This window comes from Leptidea sinapis, chromosome 27 (assembly GCF_905404315.1).
Source record: "Leptidea sinapis chromosome 27, ilLepSina1.1, whole genome shotgun sequence".
Taxonomy (NCBI): domain Eukaryota; kingdom Metazoa; phylum Arthropoda; class Insecta; order Lepidoptera; family Pieridae; genus Leptidea; species Leptidea sinapis.
Genome location: NC_066291.1, coordinates 6034330 through 6059736, shown reverse-complemented (window position 1 = coordinate 6059736; position 25407 = coordinate 6034330). Strand labels below are relative to the sequence as shown.

At 36.7% G+C, this 25407-nt stretch overlaps 1 protein-coding gene across 1 annotated transcript in view; it reads right to left on the bottom strand.

Moving 5' to 3' along the window:
• LOC126972755 (metabotropic glutamate receptor 4-like) overlaps positions 1-25407 on the bottom strand; it is a 124888-nt gene that overhangs the window by 55797 nt on the left and 43684 nt on the right. Inside the window, exon 6 of the mRNA XM_050819776.1 lies at positions 18-124. Coding sequence (XP_050675733.1) covers positions 18-124 — 107 coding nt within the window. The remainder of the gene's footprint in view (positions 1-17; positions 125-25407) is intronic.

Genomic DNA, 25407 nt, shown 5'->3' with positions numbered 1-25407 from the left:
CAGAAGATGCAACTCACCGGTAAAGTTGACCTTCCGTAGGTAACGCAGCAGATCAGCACCGCTGGCTGGTCTCATGGCATCACACAACCCGTAGCGCCCGCCACAAACCGCCGCGTGCATATCCCTGTCAAAAGCACCTTAGCTGTACTATATGTTATATTTCGTCAGTAACTCTAATCACCTTACTGCCTGGAATTTATCAAGAACAATCTTCCAAAGTCCATTAAACCATACAACAAACCTTCTTCAGCGGCATCCGGCAGCGGTTTATAATTAAATTAGGTCTTATGTTAATTTATAACAAACTTAGCGTGGCGTACAGACATCGCTTCATTGTGTGTCTTCTACCGCATTTATCACGGGGAGTGTTCCGAAGAGCTGTTTCACCTGATTCCTGCCACCGAATTCCACCTTCGCACGACACGCCACAAATTAGGATATCATCCGCACCATCTGGATTATGTATAATAATCATAAGAATAATCATTTATTCAACTAATAATATGTGGTACAAAATGTTTTGTGCCCTACCCTCTGCGATAGGATACCCTGGAGTTGCAGAGGCTAGGTCCTTCCGAAAGGCTATACATTATTAAACATAATTAGCAAACTCACTAAAAAGAGGTGTGTGTAAGTGTGTGTGTGTATGTGTTTGTTTTTTTTTATTAAGTCTTTGTTAGTATGTCAAACTGTGCAGAAGATTAAATAAATGTTAGTAATTGAATATTAAGTTTTAATTTTAAGAACGTTTTCTGTATCGTCGTATTTTAATACTACTCGCCATGATTTTTAAGATTTTGTTAAAGAGTATTTATTTATTTTACTTATATTTTTATTACTTTTACTGAAGTAGTTAGAATCATATGCCGTATTACTTTTTACATGAAATCTTGAAATTATTCCATAAATATATTGCTGACGGACACTAAGAAGTTTATTCTCTTCATGTAATAGGTTGGCTGGGTACCTAAACGGCTTATTGAAAATTGTTTTTAGTAGAGTTCTGTGCGCTCGTTCTAACTGAAGCATAAACGTTTTGCCAGCTCCACCCCACGCACAAATGCAAAATAATATATAATATCATTCTTGATCAATATCACAGTGTGGTTTTCAAGGAGCTTTCTTCCACGTACTATAAAGCTATGGAATGAGCTTCCTTGTGTGATGTTTCCGGGACCGATACAACATGGGTACCTTCTAAAAAAGAGCGTACACCGTCCTCAAAGCCGCTCCTGTGATTCCACTGGTGTTGCAAGAGAATTTGGGCGGCGGTGATCACTTAACACCAGGTGACCCGTACGCTTGTTTGTCCTCCTTTTCCATAAAAAAAAACTTGTTAAATTGATTTTATTTAAGTTTTACCGTGGGCAAGTGTGAGGTGACATTTCATTTGGGCTTTTCTAGCATTCAGAGTTATTAATATTTGTTTTTTTAAATAACGTGAAAGCTAACCATAAAGTAGACAACAGTGCTTGAAACCAATGCTAGGTATGTTTGGTTTTAGACTCCTCTGTCTACTGTATGATATATTTCTTGCCGAAGACTACAGGCACTTTGTATTGTATAGGACAGTTTCAACCCTTAAAATTACTGACTCCAATGGTACTTACTTTACTTGGTACTATCGCTACAACTTTTATTGGTGTCGAGACACTTGGCCCGTGGGGTGCAGAGATGCAGAGAATGTACAAAGTACTCGTACTATCTTCGCGCCTCAATAAGTCTACTGGAAACCCAAGCGTTGGCAGTTATTTCGGTCAACGGATCAGCCTTGCTATCCAACGCGAAAATGCTGCCAGTATTCTTGGTACGCTTCCAGGTAAAGATAGTTTAATTTTATGTAGTCGTAGTATAAATATAGTTATAAGATTTGTTTTATTTACAAATTAAATAAAATTTTGATAGCTAAGCTTATGCCTTGTGCAAGTGCTTTTTCACTCTTAGCTACTACGTTTTGGCTTCATATTTATGCCCTCAACACCGATTCCTTACATTATAATAATTATAATATTTAATTTAACTAAATATTTATAGTCGCTACATAAAATTCTTGTAAGTAGAAACTGAGCTGAAACACGAAAGTACGAGATCCTAAAAGGCTGTAAGTTTAGCAACACTTTAACAGAGTGGGTAACATTACGTTGACAACCTAGTTAAGCTGAGCTGCTAATAACGTCATCAACATTAATGTCATCTTGTACATATAAAGGCGTGGGTTGAGACTGTGAGTTTTACTCACATTTTTTTTTCTTTACTCATACAACTACTATGTAAATTACCAAATATTTTAATATTCTTACTGTATAAACATTCTAATGTTACTTAGGATATTATAAGGGTGGCTTAAACATAATTTTAAAATTTCAATTTACAAAAAAATCTAAATATAAAACTAAATTATGAATTTTAAACTGCAATAACTTTTGAATGGTCCAACCGATGGCGGCAGCAGTTTGACGTAGTTTTTTAAGCCTCATAAAATATCCTTAAGTTTGAATTGATCGAACTATGAATATCGGAGTAATTACGAAAAAAACAAGTTTTTCGGTTTTCTTTCGTTCACGATAACACTCATATGAATCAAATGATTTTGACCGGATTGTCCGCGATCAAAGAGGCTTCCAAAACAAATAAAAAAAAAAAATTTCGTTGTTTTTTGATATTTCTCAAAATCTACCGCCAGCCACGATTTATTTGGTCAAGCCGTTCAAAAGTTATACGAGATTTACATACACACACACACACACACTAACACAGTCCCATTGACCCTTGCGAGAGTAGTCAGGGAAGCTAGGACCTAGGACCACAGAATGTCTAGATCTGACAAAATAAGTTTTCAATTCAACATATTATCTACAAATAATACGCGCTAATACGTCAACGAATTCTACACGAACAAAGTCGCGGGACCCACTCTATAACAATTATAATAATGTAACGTTTATTATTTATTATATACTCATTATTACGTTTGACAGTAATAACATAATTTGTGATTTAATGTAAGCTTCAGGGTGTGGCCGCGTGCTAGCGTTTATAACACGATATCATTGTAATTTGTAACAGGGAAACGCGCTTAGCGACACAAATTAATGATGTAATATTATCGTCAAAATACCTTAAAGTATTTAACGCTGGATTTTCATATCATTTAGAGCAGTATTTGTGATTTATGATGCTGAAAAACTTTTGAACGTTATTAATATATCAAGCTTTGTAACTGGGGTGTCATTTTGGGCATCTCTCACTCTTACCCATTCACTACCAGCGAGGACCAGTTTTTTAACCGACTTTATGTTATAATGAAAGTAATATTAAATTTATTTTCTATTTTATTTATATTATTTACGTAACATAAATTATTACTTTTTGTTATCTTAGTTTTTGTAAAATCGTATCTAATTGTAAGATAATGGAAACAAAAGTACTCATAGATTTTACAATAATATTACAGGAATTTAACCAAACTGTTTTCAAATAGACGCTTACTTTTCCAATAATGTGCAAATCTTATCTAAGATTTTATGACAACGTCCCCTTGTTGTTTGTTTGTCCTATTTGTTTATAATTTAAAATGACGACCAGTGGTTACTGAGCAAGAGGTCGCAGTCCCAATAAGTGCGAAATATAAATATAGATGTTTGATTCCGAATCTTGGCTAATTTATGTATGCTTAGGTATGTATATTATGTGTTACATAATATATCGTTGTCTTGTATCAATAGTACAGGCTACGCCTAGTATGGGGCAAGATAATTTTGTGTAAATGTGTATAAATAAAAAAATAACAATGAGTTTTAATATTTAAATCTGATATTTTATTTAGAACTAACCGAAATAGCTACAGCCTTTGGGTTTCCAGTACGTTCTCCCATTCTTGGCCCCACGACGGGCCAAGCAAACAGGATGTAAATACTACATAATAAGAAACGGGACTGCCTAAGTAAAAATTGATATTTAATTTAGTATGAAACATGCAGTTGATTTGACATAGGTTTGAAATAGTAGTAATTACAGTATGGCGATTGGCGACGAAGTTTAATCCGGCTTAGTTTGAAAGCGAACAACGTAGTGGATTTTGGCTATCTCCGTTTTTTACAAGTTTATAGCCGTCATCTATCATTCTATTAATGATTGCACGTTTCATACAAACGAGTGAATCGCTTTTTTCTCAGTGAGTTTGGCTAGGCTGGAGCCACGTGTGTTGACACGGAAGCGCACCAAGATCTAAGACTCACTGAGACCGACATATTTGCGATGTTTTCTGTGTGTGTAGTTTATTATTATATATAACTAGCTGACCCAGCAATCGTTGGATTGCCATATAAAGTAAAAAAAAGAAGAATTTAAAATTTTTTGGGTAAAAAGGTTTAAAAAATAGATGACGACCGATTCTTAGACTTACCAAATATATCGTACATAAAATGTATCGTGCTACAATAATTATTGTATTCGATTACCATCTTGCAACCCTATTGCGGATGGAATTGAATAAGTAATATAAAAACTGCGATACAAAAATAGCTGTTGATCGTAGAGGGTTGAATATTTAGGGTTGTATGTATTTTTTAATGATGACACGACACGAGAATTTTATATATTAGATAAAAAACAGAATCTGCAGTAACTCCTGTGAAACTGTGGTTTATAATTAAGATGAGTATTTCGGTACGAAGCCATAGTTTATAATAACAAAGGAGAGGAACTTCAATACAAAATTAAAATTCATATCTCTTCATACGGATATAGTGAGAACCCCAACCGCCAGACTCTAATGAGGTTCTATACGCCAATTAGTGCTTTGGAGCTGTGAATAATAAATTGTAAAATGGATATTAAATTCAGCCGTATATTAGGCCGAACCTTGGGGCACACCGGTGTCACTTAAACAATTTACATGTATATTTTGGTTAGTGAAAAAAGATATATTTTCTTTTTTGTTTATAGTGTCAATTTTATTAAATTTTAATTAACAGAAGCTGAGCTTTGGCTACTTAGGCTGGGTTTCATCATATGAGATGTTATATATCATATTAGAGGTTAAGTTTAAAATCAAATTTAACGTTGATAGTAACACTGAATTTAACACAGACTCCAGAATGTGTTGCACCATGGTTTTCCTTGGCATAGTTTAAGTTAATGTTAACATCCTGGGTTGTAGCGCTGGCCATTAAATTTCTAACTGCAAATTCCTAAAGTGGAAATAAAACCTTGCCTCCAGAAACTTGAAGTTAATTCGCCCGTGTGCAAAATCTACGCAGATCATTGAAAGTGATGAACAATGACGAATGAAAGACACCACTATAATCTTTCTGCCTGAAGTTTTGCTGACTTTGGCCGAAATATCGGTTGATAGTGAATACCGTAAGTTCTTTACTTACGGCTTGCGTGCCTCAAATTTGTCTGAAACACCTACTGGCCCGTACTTTGCACAATATCCTCGCACAAGTCCTCCACAGTGCGGTTTTCAAGGAGCTTTCTCCCTACAAAGCTATGGAATGAGCATCCTTGTGCGGTGTTTCCGGGACAATACGACATGGGTACCTTCAAAAAAAGCGTGTACACCTTCCTTAAAGGCCGGCAACGCTCTTGTGATTCCTCTGGTGTTGCAAGAGAATGTGGGCGGCGGTGATCACTTAACACCAGGTGACCCGTACGCTCGTTTGCCATTTATTCCATAAAAAAAAAAACAATCAATCTAGTCAACGAAGCTTCCAACAGTTCCAAAAAAATTACCGAAACGAACATTTGCATTCATAAAACGAAAATGATGTATAATGTATTAAGAAGAGAATGAAATTATTTAAAGACTGTTAACCTTTGATGGTAAGTGAAGCGAGATTGCAGACGTAAGCCTTGTTCGTTCTTGAGCGGGCTGCTCACTGATTCGCGCAGCGATTCACCGAGCTTACATTGTCTGAGACTCAAATGGAAATGGTAAACTGTGTTTTAGATTCGTTAACTTTATCAAAATGTTATAAATAAAATTTCCTACGCCTTATCTTGGATAGTTATAGCGATAGCAATAAATTAAATAAAAAAACATGTGGTAGAAGTGAAATCTTCAAAAATATTAGCTTCACGATAATAAGACAAATGTAAAATTTCGGTAAGAAGATAATTGTAGGTTTTAGTAATGATCATAGTGATACAATGTTTGATAATTATTTTACATTTTATTCGTATATATTACATAGATTTACTCAGAGCTTACAAAAATATAAATGATACAAAAAGATTTTGGTAACTAAAGTATAAAATTAATACTTTGGTCTTAATATGTTCAATATATCTTCGAAATACTGCGTCAATTACTGATTTTGATCTTGTTGTTGATACATTTTAAAATTAAATTTTGCGTCCAAAAACTCAATCAACGGAATCACTGTATCGGATACAAAATTTACAATAAACCTCTAAACTGCATATGAGGTCCTGGTACATGTTGCTAGGATGACACATGATTTCAACCGCTATGAAAAACATTACTATCACCGCTACGATTACCATACATATGTTCTCCTGGTGTCTATGTAGTAATACGTCATGCGCATGACGGCAGAATATATTAAGGTATACTCGCGTCATACTTAAGACAAACTTTTCTTCAACTTTGATCACATGGTACCAACACTGTATGCTTTCTATCTCATTTTTGCCCACGAAGTCTTATGCATTTACATAAATTCTCTCGTCGTCGCTTCATCGTTTCATCGAGATTCAAATCACAAGGATGCTAAAGAACTTCAAAAACTAACACAAATATAAAATAATATACGGGCACTCATTTTCAACTTCTATAAGTACTAACTGTAAGTACTAATTGAATTCGGTTTAGTAAGTTTAGCCAAAACTAACATTTATGTATATTATGCAACATATACAAACAATTAATTTTAAAATACTGACTCTACTAATAAAAGACGGTCCAGTAAGTGTATCCAAAATAATTCATTATTTTTCATTATCCAAATCATCATGTTCCAAAATTATCATTAATTTTAATAAATTATACCTAATAATAATAAAAAGAAATATTTAACGCTAGGTAATAAAGATTACTTTACTTACAACTATAATTTATAAGGCCATTGTAACTATCTCACACGTGTACAATTTATTAAACTTAACATAATGCAAATTTACAAAAGTAAAATGAAAATTCAAATACAAAATACCTTTTATGGTGAAGTGTTACATTAACATAATATTATTCAAAAATATGAATTTTAGTTTTGTTGAACCATTACAAAAGTTGTAGCTTTTCAACACGGTAGCCTACAGCTAAATACCTGAAATGCAGAAAAAGATGACGACAGCCAGGGCCGTATTTGAAATAATTTTATCACAAAAATAAGCATGAAGTTAATTTTACGTTTTTTTTTGGCAGTTCTTGGCATTTTACAGAGAACTACTAGACTAGAAGCCTACTGACTAGTTAGATATTGCTTAATAGAGTATCTTTTATTAAATATGTTGTACGTTTTGTATTAGTTGGTTATTTTAACTGCACGTAATTTATTATTAGTTTTAATTGTTATTAAACCTCTAAATCTTTGATTGCCATCATGCACTAAAATAATTCCTCTGGTGCTACAAGAAAACATAATATTATGTTGTGGTCAGGTATACCATAATATTTCATGATTATAATAATTCTACTTCGATAGATTAACGTGAGTATTAATCAAAATTTAATAATGTAGATAATTATTTTAAAATTAAATACTGTTTAAAGGATTAAAACGCGTTTGGTAAAAATAACTTTATGTATCATGAAATTTAATTAAACATTCAAAAGTATTAAAATTAAATGAGGTATTTGAAACTAAAACTAACTTATAATTCAAGCAGATTCAACTCTGTGTACACTTTGCCAGTAACTGTACAACCACAGAGTTGATATGCGACCCCAATGCATTCAATGTGTCCCGTCCTCGTTGTAGACTAGCAGCTCGTTACATATTGACGTTCTTTTCAGACATTCATCGAAGTTGATGAACACGTCTGGGTGTATAGAGATAAATTTGTTCAGTTAAATGGTCATATAAATGCAAATCAAATTAAGGAGCTGTAACAAACTTCTGATTCCTCTTGTATTTCAAGGATAGGTGGCGATGATAACTTGAAATAGAATCTTTTCCTAACGTAAAGAGATATCTGTATAAATAAAAATCAATAGTGTGGTTTTACGAAACCACGGTGCTAGTAAAACTTTGTATAACAAAATAGGATATTAATTGTCATAATAAACGAAAGAAAAAATAGAATGCTTTATTAATGTATAAAGTTTTCAATATAATGTAAAAAACATTAGTCAGGAGTGTGGGGTTCGAACCTACTCTCCCTCTCGGTAACCAGAGCTTAAAACTAGCGCCATAGACCGTGTGGACAAACTGACTTGGAAGCGGTAGTTAAAATTAATGATGAAACTGCCGATTGTAATGCGACATGCGATAGATGGGCAAAAAACATTGAGACGATGTAATAAAAAAGTAAAAAGTTTCACTTTAATAAAATAAAAATACCAATAATTCCATTTCGACGCGCCATAACAATATGCCATCATGTAGAAATAAATAAAGTTAAAAAAAACTTCGAATACAGTATTAAAATACCTCAATGTATTACCATTTAGCGTGACAAATGCCCAGCGAATATCTAATCCGTTGAAAGAGCCTTTCAATTTACGTGACAGTCTGGCAAATCAATCTTTGTCACATACTCTGGATGGCTGGATCTCTGGCACACTTTCATTGCAATAAAGAAAATTATGTAAAATCTGAAACCCGAGCTCGCAGAGAATCGCTTAATAATATATTTCCCTAAAAAGGCATTCCGCCTTCAACCCTTTGAGCTAGAACTCAAAGTAAAGAAGATTGTACTATTTTTACTCAAATTTGGAATAGAATAAGTTGGAACAAAGTAGTTAACACGTTTTTTTTTCACGTTTTTAAAACTTTTTTGAATCTATACTTCTTTAGGCGCGTTATGAAAAAATGATGAGAGTGAAATTTTAAGATACGCGCGTATCACTGTAACACAAAATGGTTCTTAAAATTTTCTGACGTTTGCGAAATTCGTAATTTTTTTTTTGGTTTCTTCGTCGATTATTTGGATAGGCAAAGGGTTAAAGTATTCGTTATTTAATAATTAATTGTCAAAGCCATCGTTGCAAGATTCTTACAATATTGTTCTTCCTACAAACGTAGAATAGCACGAGGAATAAATAATTTTAAGGATGTTTGCTTTGTTAGGCCACACACACTTTTTTATTTGTTTAATGAAAGTTTACTATTTGGGCACGTTGTACATTAATTGCCGGGTCAAGGTTAGCTAGCTAATTAATAAATACCATTTCACAAATTAAATTTGAAAACAAAATTTATGAACGACGCGGGACTTGACCCGCGAGAGGTCGTGTTAATTTGTGTAATTAATCCCAGAAGTTGGGGTTAACAAAATATGAGAGCGGTCCTAAAAAAGAAATTGCCCCAGGAGGGTACCGGCTCTTGTAGAGCCCGAGAATCCCTCCCCGAGCATACGCGCTCGGGCTGCCCCTAGTATTCTGGGGAGGGCACAGTACCGCGTATGTCACAGGAAGAACAGGGCAGCAACACAACGGCACCCCGCTCCACGCTTAATGTAGACTTTTGTAACATCCGGGGAATTCACTCCAACTTAAACGCCGTCCACCACCACCTTGAGACGGCGCAGCCGGCCTTGTGTTTCCTTACGGAGACGCAGATATCTCGACCTAGCGATACGTCATATTTAACGTACCCCGGGTACAAAATTGAGCATAATTTCATGCCTCATGCCGGGGTATGTGTGTACGTTAGGGAGGATATCTGCTGTCGCCGTCTCGGCAATTTTGAGAGTAGGGACCTGTCCACTCTCTGGCTCCGCGTAGATATAGAGGACCGCATCCGCATCTATGCGTGTGTCTACAGGTCCCATAGTGGTAACGCAGAAACGGATCACCTCATGGGCTGCGTTCAAGCGGCATTTGATGACGTGCTTGCTCAGATCCCCTCTGCTGAAATCGTAGTCTTGGGTGATTTCAACGGGCACAATGCCAAATGGCTTGGATCACGTACCACAGACTACGCAGGGCGATCTGTGCATAATTTTGCATTGGCGTATGGTCTGTACCAATTGGTTGAGTCGCCGACGCGGCTCCCGGATGTGGATTGCCACATGCCATCCTTATTAGATCTTCTGCTGACTACACATCCCGATGGTTACCAGGTCTCTGTCAACGCCCCTCTCAGAACGTCCGACCATTGCCTGGTCAGGAGTGTAGTGCCTATCCGACGCCAACGTCGCAGACCACCAGCGACCCGCCGCGTTTGGCACTACAAGTCAGCAGATTGGGATAGGATGCGTTCCTTTTTTGCATCCTATCCTTGGGGCAGGATTTGTTTCGCTTCGGATGATCCTAGTGCCTGCGCCGTTGCAGTAGCCGATGTGATACTGCAGGGCATGGATATTTTTATACCAAGCTCTGTAGTACCGATCGGTGGCAGATCACAGCCCTGGTTCGATGCGTCAGTTAAAGCAGCATCTGACTGCAAAAAACAGGCGTATCGGACTTGGGTTGCGGCGCTGGGCTCAAAGGATCCGAACTGCAAAGTTCTGAAGAGGAAATAAAACCGTGCCTCCAGATTTTTTAAGCGGCAAATCGCTCGTGCGTAATTGAAGCACGTCGTCAAAATTGGCGTGCAGCTTTCCAGTTACCAGTTTACAGACCGGAACACGCAAGTTCTGGTCGTTGTCGAAAGCTGCTCTTGGTAACTTCAACCAGACACCCTGGCCCATACGGCAAAAGAGAAAGCCGATCTCCTGTGCACTCTTTTTGCCTCACAAAAAACACCGCCGACCATCCCGCGGTGTCAGAGCTCCATGCCTGAAGTACAGTTCCGACAGAAAACTGTTAGGCGAGCTCTGTTTTCGTTGGACGTCAGGAAGTCGAGCGGGCCGGATGGCATTTCTCCAATCGTGCTTAGAATGTGTGCCCCTGAGTTGACGCCGGTGCTAACGCGTTTATTCCGGCACTCTTATTCAAAAGGCGTAGTCCCTGATTCATGGAAGTCAGCCCTTGTCCATCCGATCCCAAAAAAAGGAGACAGTTCGGATCCGGCAAACTACAGGCCTATTGCTATTACCTCCCTACTCTCTAAAATCATGGAGAGCATGATTAACCGCCAGCTCTTGGTATACCTTGAGGGTCACCAGTTGATCAACGACCGGCAGTACGGCTTTCGCCATGGTCGGTCGACTGGCGATCTTCTGGTATACCTAACACATAGATGGGCGGCGGCTATTGAAAGCAAGGGGGAAGGCCTGGCACAAGGCGCTCCTCGCAAAACTTCCATCATTTGGGCTTCCCGAGAGCTTATGCAAGTGGACCTCCAGCTTCCTCACTGGGCGCAGCATACAGGTCGTTATCGACGGTTATTGCTCGAATCCCAAGCCCGTGAACGCTGGAGTGCCCCAAGGCTGTGTGCTATCTCCCACGCTGTTTCTTCTGCATATCAATGATATGTTGGACACCGCCAACATGCATTGCTATGCAGACGACAGCACTGGTGATGCCGTATACACGGGCCATGCAGGTCTCTCTCGGGAAAACGTCGACCAATGCCGGGAGAAACTTGTGTCTTCTATCGAGTCCTCTCTCGAGGAGGTCGCGGAATGGGGTAAGTTGAACCTTGTCCAATTTAACCCCCAGAAGACTCAAGTTTGCGCGTTTACCACTAAAAAAACCCCATTTGCCGTATCACCGCTCTTCGAGAACACTTCCCTTAAAGCCTCGCCTAGTATCGGAATACTGGGTCTCGAAATCTCGAGCAATTGCCAATTCCGTGGCCATCTGGAGGGCAAAGCCAAACTGGCTTCAAAGAAACTGGGCGTCATAAATAGAGCACGGCAATACTTCAAGCCGGCCCACATTCTAGCGCTCTACAAAGCGCAGGTCCGGCCTCACATGGAGTATTGCTGTCATCTCTGGTCTGGCGCACCCCAGTATCAGCTCGATCCATTTGACCACGTGCAACGCAGAGCAGCTCGAATTGTCGGGGACCCAGTACTCTGTGAACGGCTGGATCACTTGGCATTGCGTAGAGACGTCACTTCATTGTGTGTCTTCTACCGCATTTATCACGGGGAGTGTTCTGAAGAGCTGTTCAACCTGATTCCTGCCGCCGAATTTCACCTTCGCACGACACGCCACAAGTTACGATATCATCCCCACCATCTGGATGTGTGGCGGTCCTCCACAGTGCGGTTTTCAAGGAGCTTTCTTCCTCGTACCACGAAGCTGTGGAATGAGCTTCCTTGTGCGGTGTTTCCGGGACGATACAACATGGGTACCTTCAAGAAAAGCGCGTACACCTTCCGTAAAGGCCGGCAACGCTCTTGTGACTCCTCTGGTGTTGCAGGAGAGTGTGGTCGGCGGTGATCACTTAACACCAGGTGACCCGTACGCTCGTTTGTCCTCCTATTCCATAAAAAAAAATACGTCATACTTGCAATTTGCTGTAAAGTTTTGTTGGAAATATAATGTGTGATATATATAATATGTGTAATATATTATAATAAATACTCAATAGTCACAATGCAAATCGTCAGTGTTATAAAAAATTATAAATGAAAAAAATATTATATTGAAATAGTAGCCGCCCGCCCGCTTCGCTGGTCGAATTTTTAAAGGAAATAATTTAATGAAGGAACGATGGAATACGAAAAATCGAATCATCATCGAAGCATAGAATGGTGGTAGTTTTATGTCGTTACGATCATATATACATATATATATATAAAGAAGAAGAAAGAAGACATAATATTTTAAAGCTAAGCTTTTTAAATATGTCGTTTTATCAGCACGGTCTCACCATTCCAGTACTTAAGTCTTTAAGGAGTTAGGAACTACAACCAGATCTAAGTCATAAGCGCGCTATTAAATGTTCTAAACTTATCACATTTTCGTCAAATACAAATATATTGATTTATACACACATTGGACACCAATTTATATCGGAACAATACCAACCAATATTACGCCACAACATTGCAATATTATTCAAAAGTTTCTCCTCTACGGTTTGGCACAAGGCCAAAGCCAGATTTGAAATTGCTAACGCGTTTAATTAATAAAATCTTAACAAATTTGTTTAAGTTCGATATTTTTTAAAATTATTATTTTTAGTTGCAGAATATACAATCTATAAAACCAGTGAGGTAAAATTTACTTCATTCGTCCTACTTAGCTATGATCATAGAAATAGAATGAATTGCTGGATAATGTTTCACGCGAAAAATGCAAAATTTTATGAATTGCTAGCTGACTCAGAAAACGTTGTTTTGCCATTAAAAGTAATTAAACAAAACTGTAGGGATTAGGCAACCGATTCTCAGACCTACTAAATATTTCGTACTACAAAAATTGTATTCGATTGCCATCTTGCAACCCTGTTGCGGATCTGTGGATGTAATAGAATATTATAAAAATCGCGATACAAAAATGGGTGTTGATCGTAGAGGGTTGAAAATTTAGGGTATTTTTTATGCTGTATCATAAAAAAATAAAAACAAAACAATTTTTGGGGTAGACCACCCTTACATTTAGGGGGATGAAAAATAGATATTGTCCGATCTTCCAACGATCTAGCCGATATGCACGCTAAGATTCACGAAAATAGGTCGAGCCGTTTCGGAGGAGTTCAATTACGTACACCGTGACACGAGAATTTTTTATATAAGATGTAATCTAGTAAGAGAAAATCAACTCAAACAAGTTTAGGTCATAGTCGAGATTGGTATTTTCACAAATTTTGCAAAATTTTAAATATTTTTGCCACACTTACAGGAATTCTTACTCAGCGCACTAGCTTATCGAAATAAGGTATTATCAAATCAAGTACAATAATACAATGGTCAAGCTGATCTGCATTTTTTTGCTCCTTATTTTATCAAAATTAAAGATTTTACCAGTGGGAGGCTCCTTTGTACAGGATACCGGTTATTATGGGTACCACAACGACACCTATTTCTGCCGTAAATATGTAATCATTACTGTGTTATGATCTGAAGGGCGCCGAGCTAGTGAAATTACTGGGCAAATGAGACTTTATATCTTATTTCTCAAGGTGACGAGCGCAGTTGTAGTGCCGCTCAGAATTTTTGGGGCTGTTCAAGAATCCTGAGCGGCACTGAAGCCCTACCCACTATAAAATGGGTAGGGCGTATCAATTACCATCAGCTAAACATCCTGCTCGTCTCGTCCCTTATTTCTATAAAAAAAATTATATGACAAAATAACGTTAACCGGGCACTTATTGTATTTCAAAGGTATTATGATATAGTTATGTGTAAACATTTTATTCCAGGTAAAAGGAAGTCAACGTTGATTATAATAGCATTTCTTATCTGCAATGGTCAGTTATTGCCCTGCTATATTGTGGTATACGATCTCCCAATATCATTTTATTATATTTCATGATAAATGTATTTTCAACTAAAAATAAACGATAACTTGTATGTATATTATGTGACTACATTCGAGTATCAATGAAATATTACATCGACAGCTGCTATTGACACGAAGCTGTTGTATGTTCTCTTGTGGACTCGGAGTGCGATCACTATGATTGATGACAAAATGGCGGCTGCAGTACAACCGACACGTTACTGCGGATTACGGATGTAAATACTGAAGTAAAGACAGTTAGAAATTCTGGCACATATCGCACCCTTACTGTAAGTCGTAAAGGAATTCCATTGATCATCATATTCGACTACGACATTTACTTATCCATGATTAAGTGACGGTAGGTGACGCAAATATCCGGATAGCATAAAAAAGATTCGGCCGAGTATCGTTAATTTGCTCCTAAGAATTGAAGAGTTCCGTTACTTTGTCATGGATCCCATAATCAAAACCAAACCAAACTCTCACCAAAATACCTTTCAAGTATATACTATCCAATAAAAAAATAATCATAGAAATCGATAGGCGTGATATTGAGTTCCTCCTCCTCGCGTCTGTTTCCTCAGTGCTGAGGGTCGTGATCATCTCGACAGAGTACTTTTTTGCGTATTATTTTCCGCCATCTGCCCCTATCGGAAGCAGAGTGTAAAGCGTCGTGGACAGTGATTTCAAGGGCAGTGCGAATCTGATCGGTCCATCGCATGGGGCTCCTTCCTTTTGGTCTTCTTCCCTCCACCTTCCCTGTTACCATCAGTCTCTCCAGGTTGTCTTCATCCCTTCTGGCGATGTGACCGAAGTATTCTAGGACCCTACGCAAGCAGATGGTAGAGAGCCTAGTCACAATGCCCAGCTGTTTCAGGATCGACACATTAGTTCGGTGTGCTGCCCAAGGTATGCCCAACATCCTTCTCCAGCACCACATTTCGAAGGCATCGATTCGTTTTCGGTCGGCTTTCTTTAAAGTCCATATTGATATTGAGTCCAAAGTGATATTGAGTTATTCGTAAATTTATCACGCATATACTTATAGCAAATTTAAGACTTTTATGGTTTTCTCATGGATTCTACCGTCAGATCTGGACCAAATTACTAGCTTTCAAATAAAAACAGAATTATCAAAATTGATTCACTCAGTCGAAAGATCTGAGGGTACAAACATAACAAAAACATACCGACGAATTGAGAACCTCCACCTTTATTGAAGTCGGTTGAAAACAAAGTCCTCTGCTGCGCCTTTCTGTCTGTCTGTTCGCGATAAACTCAAAAAGTACTGCACTGATTTTCATGCTGTTTTTACCATTAGATAGCGAGATATGCGAGGAAGGTTTTTAGTATATTATTCTTTGAGTTTTTGTCTAATATTATAAAAAAAAATAACAAAAAAACAACGGACTTCAAAATTACTATTCCAAAGCAATAAATATAATGTTATGCACTAAAAAGTATAAAAATAATTGCGTATTTTTTTACAATCTAATTAATTAATCTAACTCAAGTTACGATTATTGTTATTTTTGGAGTTGGTGTACTTGAGCCGCGACCCGCTCTCGCCCCTCGCCTCCTCACGACTCAAGCACATCTCACCTATAACTATTTATGTAGTTACAAACCTATCTTGGCTGACACCGACTCCAAAAATTACAATAATCGTAACTAGAATTAGATTAATTAATTATATTGTATGAAAACACGCAATTACTTTTATACTTTTTAGTGTATGTTATTTCTATTATTATGGAATAGTATTACTGAACTCGGTTGTTTTTTTGTTAAATGTTTGTTTTATTTTTTTATTTTTAGTGAATGTGAAGTACACTATATAACAATTTGTCTAAATATGTGCATATATACTAAATTTTTTAAATTCTGCCACAGTTCGCACCCTTACTGTAAGTCGTTAAGGAGGAGATTTTACTATGACAAACACTTGACCATAATGACGTTACGGTAGGTGACTCAAATATCCTAGTAGCATAAAAAAGATTCGGCCGAGTATCGTTAATTTGCTCCTAAGAATTGAAGAGTTCCAACCAAACTACCTTAGAAGTATATCCTTTCCAATAAAAAAACAATCATCGAAATCGGTTGGCGCGATATTGAGTTATTCGTAAATTTGTCGTCCACATACGTATAGCAAATTTAAGACTTTTATGGTTTTCTCATGGATGCCATTGTCAGATCTGGACCAAATTACAATGAGACCACAAGGGAAGCACCAGCTTTCAAATAATTATCAAAATCAGTTAACTCAGTCGAAAGATTTAAGGCAACAAACACAAAAAAAAATACCGACGAATCGAAGTCGGTTAAAAGTAGAACGATATTTGTTGGAGGTGTCGGGAAAAAATCAGCCGGCTGGGCGCTTTCAACTAAAACGCTGTCTAAACCCTTTGAGATATAACAAAGTAATGTACTATGGAATTGTGTATCTTATATAGGTCTACAGATAAGTCCGCGATGGTATTTGTCTATCTCTTAAGGATATGGCATGTCCATTCTAATACTTTAATAATTAGCAATTATAAAGCGGTCATGTAAATAATAATACGATATTAATCCCTACCATTTTATTACTACATGTTGTAAAATCATTTATTTCCGACGGCTTTAGACTACATTACTCCTGATTTTTTTTTTTTTTATAAATTTATTTAATCATAAATATATGCACAGTTGGTACTTAAATTTTACATCTCGCCAAACTGTTGCAACAGTTTGTTGGCGAGTTTACGCTCTTAGACAATATTATACTATTGTGCATCTATAATAAATTATACCTAATTTGTTCGTTATATTATACACTATTACTAATACACATATAACATTACACACATATCATTACTTAGTTATCAATTCATAATATTCCTAAAAAGATTTTAAAATCTTACCTGTATACATATAACTAAACTATACTACTTTAAATATTAAGGCTTATGTGGAGACTTTAAGAAAGTGCTCTTTTAATTTTTTCTTAAGTACTACTCTACAGTCTTTTTTATCCTCTCTTAACCATTCTATACTATTAAAAATTTTTGGCACAACATATTCCCTTAATCTTTCCCCATAGTAGTTACATATTTTTGGTATTATATAAATATTCCTGATATTCTTTCTCAAATTTTCCCTCAGATTAACAGGGTTTTTAAATCTATTTGAGTAATAATTTTCTTTTGTTATTAAATAGTTTACTTTGTTAGTTACTGGCAGTATTTTTAAGTCTTTAAATATATTGTCATAATTTTTTCCGTATTTTTCCTTTTCCTTGCTTCCAATTATTAGTTTTAATATTCTAATTTGAATTTTTTCAATCTCGTTTAAGTAAGTCTTAAACGTTTTACCGTAAATATTTAGACCATAGCTTAAGACTGAATCAGCTAGTGCATAATATACTACCAGTTTTGTATGTTTGTTCAGCACGGGCTCGAGATGATAGAACTGCCCTAGAACTGATCATAGTTTATTGCATACCGCTGTCACATGTGTTTTGATATTGAAGTTACAATCGATATGCAATCCCAAATACTTATAATTTTTTACATATTGAATATAGCTACATGCGCACGCATATTTATCTCTGTGTAGGCAGTCGTAGCTATGCCCCACTATACCTATATCCTTGTATTGGACTGTCTTAGCGCGTCTGTTATATGGCGAGTAAATATGCATGCATTTTGTTTTGTCCATATTAATAATAATGCCATTATCGTGTGCCCATTTAGTTAGGCTTTCAAAATCTATTAGGATATTATCACGCGCCTCTTCCACGTCGTTAGACGCGTATAGCAAGCACATATCATCTGCATACATAAATACTCGACATGTCTTAATCACATTAACTGCACTATTAACAAGCATTAAATATCCCACTGGTCCATATATCGAGCCAGTCGGTACTCCTAAGGTTACCTGACACTCGTCACCCACAGTCCCGTCAATACATGTGCGTATCGTTCGTTCTGACAGGTAATTACGGAACCAGTTATTAGTCGGGCCCTCAATGCCACACTCTTTCATTGCCATTAATAAGACGTCTTTTTCCAGGGTGTCAAAGGCCTTCTCATAATCAATAAAGAGTGCCAAAAATTGTTTCCCGCTGTTAAGATTTAAATTAATTTCATCTGAGAACTCAGTGAGGGCTGTTACAGTGCTTCGTCCTTTCCTGAACCCGTGCTGTGCATTACTCAATATATTATGTTTCTCCAAGAACCGTGATACTTGTCCTACTACTAATTTTTCGACTATTTTATTTATTACCGATAGTATTGCGATTGGCCTATAATTGGTGTATTCAATGTGGCTACCACCTTTATGTATCGGGCGTATAATTGCTTTTTTTAGCTCTTTTGGATATACACCCTGTCGAGCACACAAATTCACAAAGTGAGCTAAAATCGATGCCAACCGGTTTGCTATAAACTTAACGTCTTGAACCCTTATTCTATCATAGCCGGGAGCTTTGCCGCTGCTTAGATTCATAATAAATTTTTTTACCTCCGTATGATGTATTTTTTTGAATCTAAAGCAAACGTTAGATTGATTAACGTAAGTTTTTCTTTCTAAGAATTTAACTGAACAGTTGTGCTTAATTTGAATTATTTCTTGAGTGAATGTTTTTGAGAAATTATTACATATACTATACATATTATTATTTATTTGTCCTAAGTATTTCTTAATTACACTATCTACACTTGGCTTTATCCTACCTAACCAGCTATTAACAGTAACCCATGCTCTTCTATAATCACCCATACAAATTTTTATTTCTTGCCTTCTATAGTTATTTTTTGCTGTATTTATTAGTTTGTTAACTTTATTTCTAAACTTTGTATATTCTAAACGTTTATTTATATTATGCGGTGAAGATTTCCATGATCTAAACAATTTATCACGCCTATTAATTAAGTCATATAATTTTTTATCAACCCATGGTTGAGTTATTCTAATATTTTTGACATTTTTTTGTATTGTACTTTGCCTATAGATACTTTCGAAAACATTATATAATTTACTATACAATAACAATGGGCATTGAATATCTAAAAAAGAATTCCAATCATAACTATCTAATTTTTCGTGAACTAGTGTATCACATAACACAGACTTTTTACAGTACCTGTCCTTGTTGCACTCGTTTAACTCACAATCTAGGTTAACAGAGACACCTATCATATGGTGATCCGAGATACCGCACTCAATTAAAAACGATAATATGGCCGGTGTATTCTGGTACCTCCGCCGCTGACCCGTTCGTATCCAAGCGTGATCAATGCATGACTGGTTGATTCGCCCGTCCACAATCGCTTCGCGAGTCACCTCTTCGGTAGGTATAGCACATTGTAGGCCGTGTTCACACATGATATTTTTGTAACTAATTACAGTTGTATTTAATTTGGCTTCTGTTATATCTATGTTCACATCTCCTATTATACATATGTCTGCATTTTTGGGAATTCTTTTCAGTAAAACGTTCATTTGCTCTAAGAAGTGCAGCTTATTCTTATTAGGCGGCCTGTACAACGCAATAATATGTATAAAGGTATTTTTTATATTGAGCGTTCCGTAGATTGTTTCCGCAGCCATGGTATTAACGTCTTTCACAATAAAGTTAAATTTATCTTTTACATACAACAATATTCCCCCACCTTTACTTATTTGTCTTGTTCTGGCATAGGGCGTGAATCCCTTTATTTTAAATATGGATACTTCATCTTCTTTAATATTTATTTCTGATAATATTAATACATCTACTTGATACTTAATTTTTTCAAGCATCACTAACAGCTCATTGAAATGTTTTCGTATTGATCTTATATTTAGGTGTATTATTTGTAGGGTTTTTTTTACAATTACCCTTGTTTTTATGCCAGGACTCGATGTTGTTATATCTCGTGTATTCTATATTATCTGGTAGGAAATCTATAGGATCGTTGAATTTTATATATTATAAAATTATTGCGTGTGTACGGTGCCTTAGTTGCATATTGTGATTCATACTACTATTTTTTCGATGTCTTTTTCGTTTTTAATGTTATAAATTTTTTTCTCATCTTCTTTACGGGCTAAGATATTGGAGTTTTGGATCCAGATGTACTTACAAATCCCTCTCAACTGTGTTTTTGCTGTCCAAAATAGCTGTCGTTTGAAACGTGGCAAGTCCTCATTAATGTAGATGGGCTTGTCACTGTTGCTGTTTTTATATATCTCCTTGTTGGTTATTACTGTTTTCCTTGAGTTGATCCATTGGTCTCGTGCAGATTTAGTTTTTAATTTTACGATAATTGGTTGCGGTTTCTTATCATTAGGTTTTTCCCGTCCGACCCTAAAAGCATCTTCAATGTTGTTGGGGTCCAGCTTTAATTTCTGGGCAATTCTTTTAACTGCCTCAGTTGTGATCTCATTCTCTTGCTTTTCCAATCCAACAATTTCTACGTTACTCGCTTTTACACCCTGTTCCATATCCAATACTCTCTCCTCTAATGCCTTATTGCATTTATCTAAATAGACGTTTCTCTGCTCCAATGACTTTATTTTCTTTCCAGATTCTGCCTTGAATTTAACCATTTCCTGGTACTGCTCAGCATAAAAGTCAACTGCTTCGCTTATATCTTCTAACTTCTTTTCCATCTTATATATGATTTCTAATTTTTTATTTAATTCTTTTAGCAGCATGTCTGGTGAGGCTTCATTAAGGCTTGTTTCTGTCTCTGTTCCTTCCTGCTTTCCCTTGCAGTCACTACAAATTCCCGTCTGCAAGAAGCTCTTACTACGAACACATTTTTTTTTGGTACACCGTCTCACATTGAGCACCTTTACATTTCACTATTTCGTCTTTGTTTAAAGATACGAATAGTTTGCACTTGTTACACTGCACCATTTTTAATTGCTTCGTAAGCAGCTCACGAGTTCACACGAGTAGATATAATTAACGCACCGTTTACGCACGTCCGATCGCAGAGCGCACGCGTTCGAAACTTGTACATATTTTTTTTCTATTAACAGAATAGCGTCTGTTGTGTCGGCAGGCACAACCTACTAAAATGTGTCTTGATAGACTGATAACTAAGCGAACATGTGAGAATTTTTAATCAACGAGGTCCATCGGTATGACATGGCCCGCCCCGAACGAAACACAAAACTAGTCGCAAATTTCCTGCTACCTGATTTCCGAGATTGTGTTTTTCATTTATATCCCGTGTGCCGTTTGTGAACAGAGTTATGCGGTGTCCTTTATTGGTGTTATATCGAATGAAAAGTTCGTTAATACAATGATATTGTACAGTTCAGAGCTGACAATTGAAAGCGTTGTGTAGCCCGTTGAACGTAGGAATATAATTTTTATTAATATTTTGTTTTTGTAGCAGTTTGTGATTCTTAGAATTATATTTGTTTTAAGTACTGAAATAAAATTTCAAAACAAAATTTTATGAACTATGCGAGACTCGATGAGAGTTGAACAAAGTATACAAGATTTTATGACGATACGTCACTCGAGCGGTTAGCTCAGTTGGGAGAGCACTGGCACGGAACGCCAGAGGTCATGGGTTCGAATCCCGCATCGTTCATAAAATTTTGTTTTCAACTTTTATTTCTGTAGTTATCCTAAAAGTGAGGGTTTTCACTTTAAAAACATAACAAATTGCTTAGATTTACAAGAGCGACATCTCAAGTCAATTTCCTAATATGCAAATATTGGGGTTGAGCAGGTTATCAACTGTAAGGAAGATCCTGTAGATGAAGCCACATCCTGAGAGTTGAACAAAGTATACAAGATTTTATGACGATACGTCACTCGAACGGTTAGCTCAGTTGGGAGAGTACTGGCGCGGAATGCCAGAGGTCGTGGGTTCGAGTCCCACATCGTTCATAAAATTTCGTTTTCAAATTTTATTTGTTTATTAATCCTAGAAGTGATGATTATCACTTTAAAAACATTACAAATTGTTTGTTTTAAGCACTTTTTCTCTACTGCCTCAACAATTAAGTGCATCTAAATGGTTTTCGATTTCGAAATGATAATAAATCAAAGCTGAATAGGTGGGTACTGATTAACTAAATTACAATCAAAAAGAAATTTACAAGAGTACAATATTGTTATGAAGTAAAAAAAAATATTATAATAATCGTATTGCTGTTTTACGCCAATTCAAAGTGGCTTAAAGCATAAAACTGCCATTTCAGCATACAGGCTAATTTATAATAAATTATACCTCTTTAATGCAAGATTAACAATTTATACAGCTCCAACTCGTCAACTGATCCTCACCGTTTTGCTCATGATAAATTAAAAACTCACATGTCTGAAGAAATCAATAACTCAACAAGACCTACATTAAAAACCCATCGCAATCCTCCAGACCTGTCCCCAACCGGTTACTATTTTTCCACGGAATGGACAATTCTTACATGGCAATACGTTTTCTTCTCAAGAAGCGATATGAAATAGCTTCACAAAGTTTTGTTTTGAGTGCTAGCTTTCGAGTTCTATTGATAAGGTATAATATATAGATTGCTTCGATATATATTCTCATAATAGTGAAGATCAGCTTGTCTCTCGCGTGTCTTCTGCCCGTGTATGCATGTCTTGAGAACAAACCTCATTCTCAATGTAACCAGAATAGCCCAACCGCCTAGAAACCCAAACTCAACGATTTGAAGCATTTGCCATCAAGACCTTTCTAACGATATATTTTGGGGGAGGTGTACCTAACCCAACGTCAATACCTAGAGTAGCACCACCAGATCAGCGACTGCCAGTACAGTTTCTGTAAGGGTCGCTCAGCTGGTGATCTTCTTGCATACCTCACCCATAAATGGGCGCAAGCGATTGAGTCGAAGCGAGAGGCGTTGGCGGTAAGTTTAGACATAGTGAAGACCTTCTATCGGGTGTGGCATAAAGCGCTTGTAGCGAAACTGCCATCCTATGGGCTTCCCGAGAAGTTGTGCAAGTGGGTAGTGACCACTAGCACAATCTCTCTACCTGACCGATCAGAGCATCAAGGTTGTTATCAATGGTGCATGCTCCATCTTGAAACCCATAAACACTGGTGTCCCGCAAGGCTGCATGCTAACCCCTATACTGTTTCTTCTGCATATCAATGATATGCTGCAAATCAGCAGTATTCATTGCTATGCAGACGACAGCACAGGGTATGCTTCTTACACCGGCCATGGCAACATGTCCCGGGATAGCGTCGACGAGTACCGGAACAAACTTGTGTTTGAAATCGAGACTATGCTTTGCAAAGTCTCGGAATGGGGCCGATAAAATTTAGTCCAATTCAACTCCAAGAAGATAAAGTTTGTGAGTTTACCGCTAAAAAGTTTTCCTTTGTCGTATCCCCTCAATTCGAGATTACTCCTCTAACTGCCTCAGCTTGTATCGGCATATTTGGTATCAATATACGTTCAGTTCCGTGATCACTTAGATGAGAAGGCCAAACTAGATTCTAAAAAGCTTAGTGTATTCAGTAAGGCGAGACAGTACTTCGTTATAAGCCACCGCGTGCAACTATATAAGTCGCAAATTCGGCCTAAATTTTGTTAACACGAACAATAACGATAAACATTATAAATATGACGCGCACATCCTGTGTGCTGTTCAGAATATAAACACAAACAGTAATAGTACAAAACAAAGACACGGAACCAACCCAACAAAACTAGCACCGTATAGCAGCGCTTTTATTTTAAAGTATATATTATAGATCACACGTTATTACAAAAAGTTTAAATTTAACTTCGGTATTGCAAGATATTCCATTTCAAAATACATTTGAATCTGCACAAGTACTTTCCACAGATACCGAACGAGCAGTGACAGTCTGTTGTAGCTGAGATCAGGGTGTGACCCGATATTGTCGAATAAGTTCGCTTATTTGCAGTTTGTGTAGTTTGATGCACAACAGTACGTACTGTACTCATAACTCCTCTGTATATTAATTATCTAATTTTTTATTACTCAAGTAGTTTGAAACGTTCCAGTATTTAGAGTTTTCTAAAAGGCTTAAACTGTAAGTGACACTTCTTCTCATTACAGTTTCCGAAGTAGTGTTGTATTTTTAAATGAATTTGCTCGTGACACAATTTTAAAAACATCGTTAAGTTCGTTTTAATATGCGGCCAATGGTGACAATATTGTCATTCTCCAAGTATGATATCCAACTGCCCCATTTCTACATTAATCGAATACTTAATAATCAGTGGGAGGCTCCATTGCTAAAGATGCCGGCTAGGGTATGGGCACGACAACGGCGCCTTTTTCTGCCGTGAAGCAGTTATGTTTAAGCATTATTGCGTTTCGATCTGACGGGCGCCTTAGCTGGTGAAATTACTGGGCAAAGGAAACTTAACTTCTTATGTCTCAAGGTGACGAGCGAGTTGTAGTGCCGCTCAGAATATTTGGGGTTTTTCAAGAATCCTGAGCGGCGCTGCATTGTAATGGGCAGGGCGTATCAATTACCATCAGCTTAACGTCCTGCTCGTCTTCTCCTTTATTTTCATAAAAAAAATGAAATATATCTTTAATTCAATAGTTAATTATGAATAAGGAAGCATACCTAAGCGGGCTTACTCATTACAACATGGCTACTAGTTGCACATACTTTCTGCATATTGCGGATAACTAAAATCTAATATTTTATCCAGCCAAAAGATAAAAATTACATAAACAAATATTATTACTAATACTAATAATTTTTGCTTTTAATAGTGTTTTTCATAGTAACAATACCAGAAATAAGGAATTGCTTAAAATAAGATATAGAATAGCTTTAAGGGTAAATGTGTTACATCTGTTACTTCCAGCTGCTGTGAGGGCGTTATCTATAAATAATGTATAAATTGCATTTTTTCGAGATCAAAAAAGACTCAATATACTATTATGATGACTATGAGAGTTTTTTTTAATTGTGTTCAGT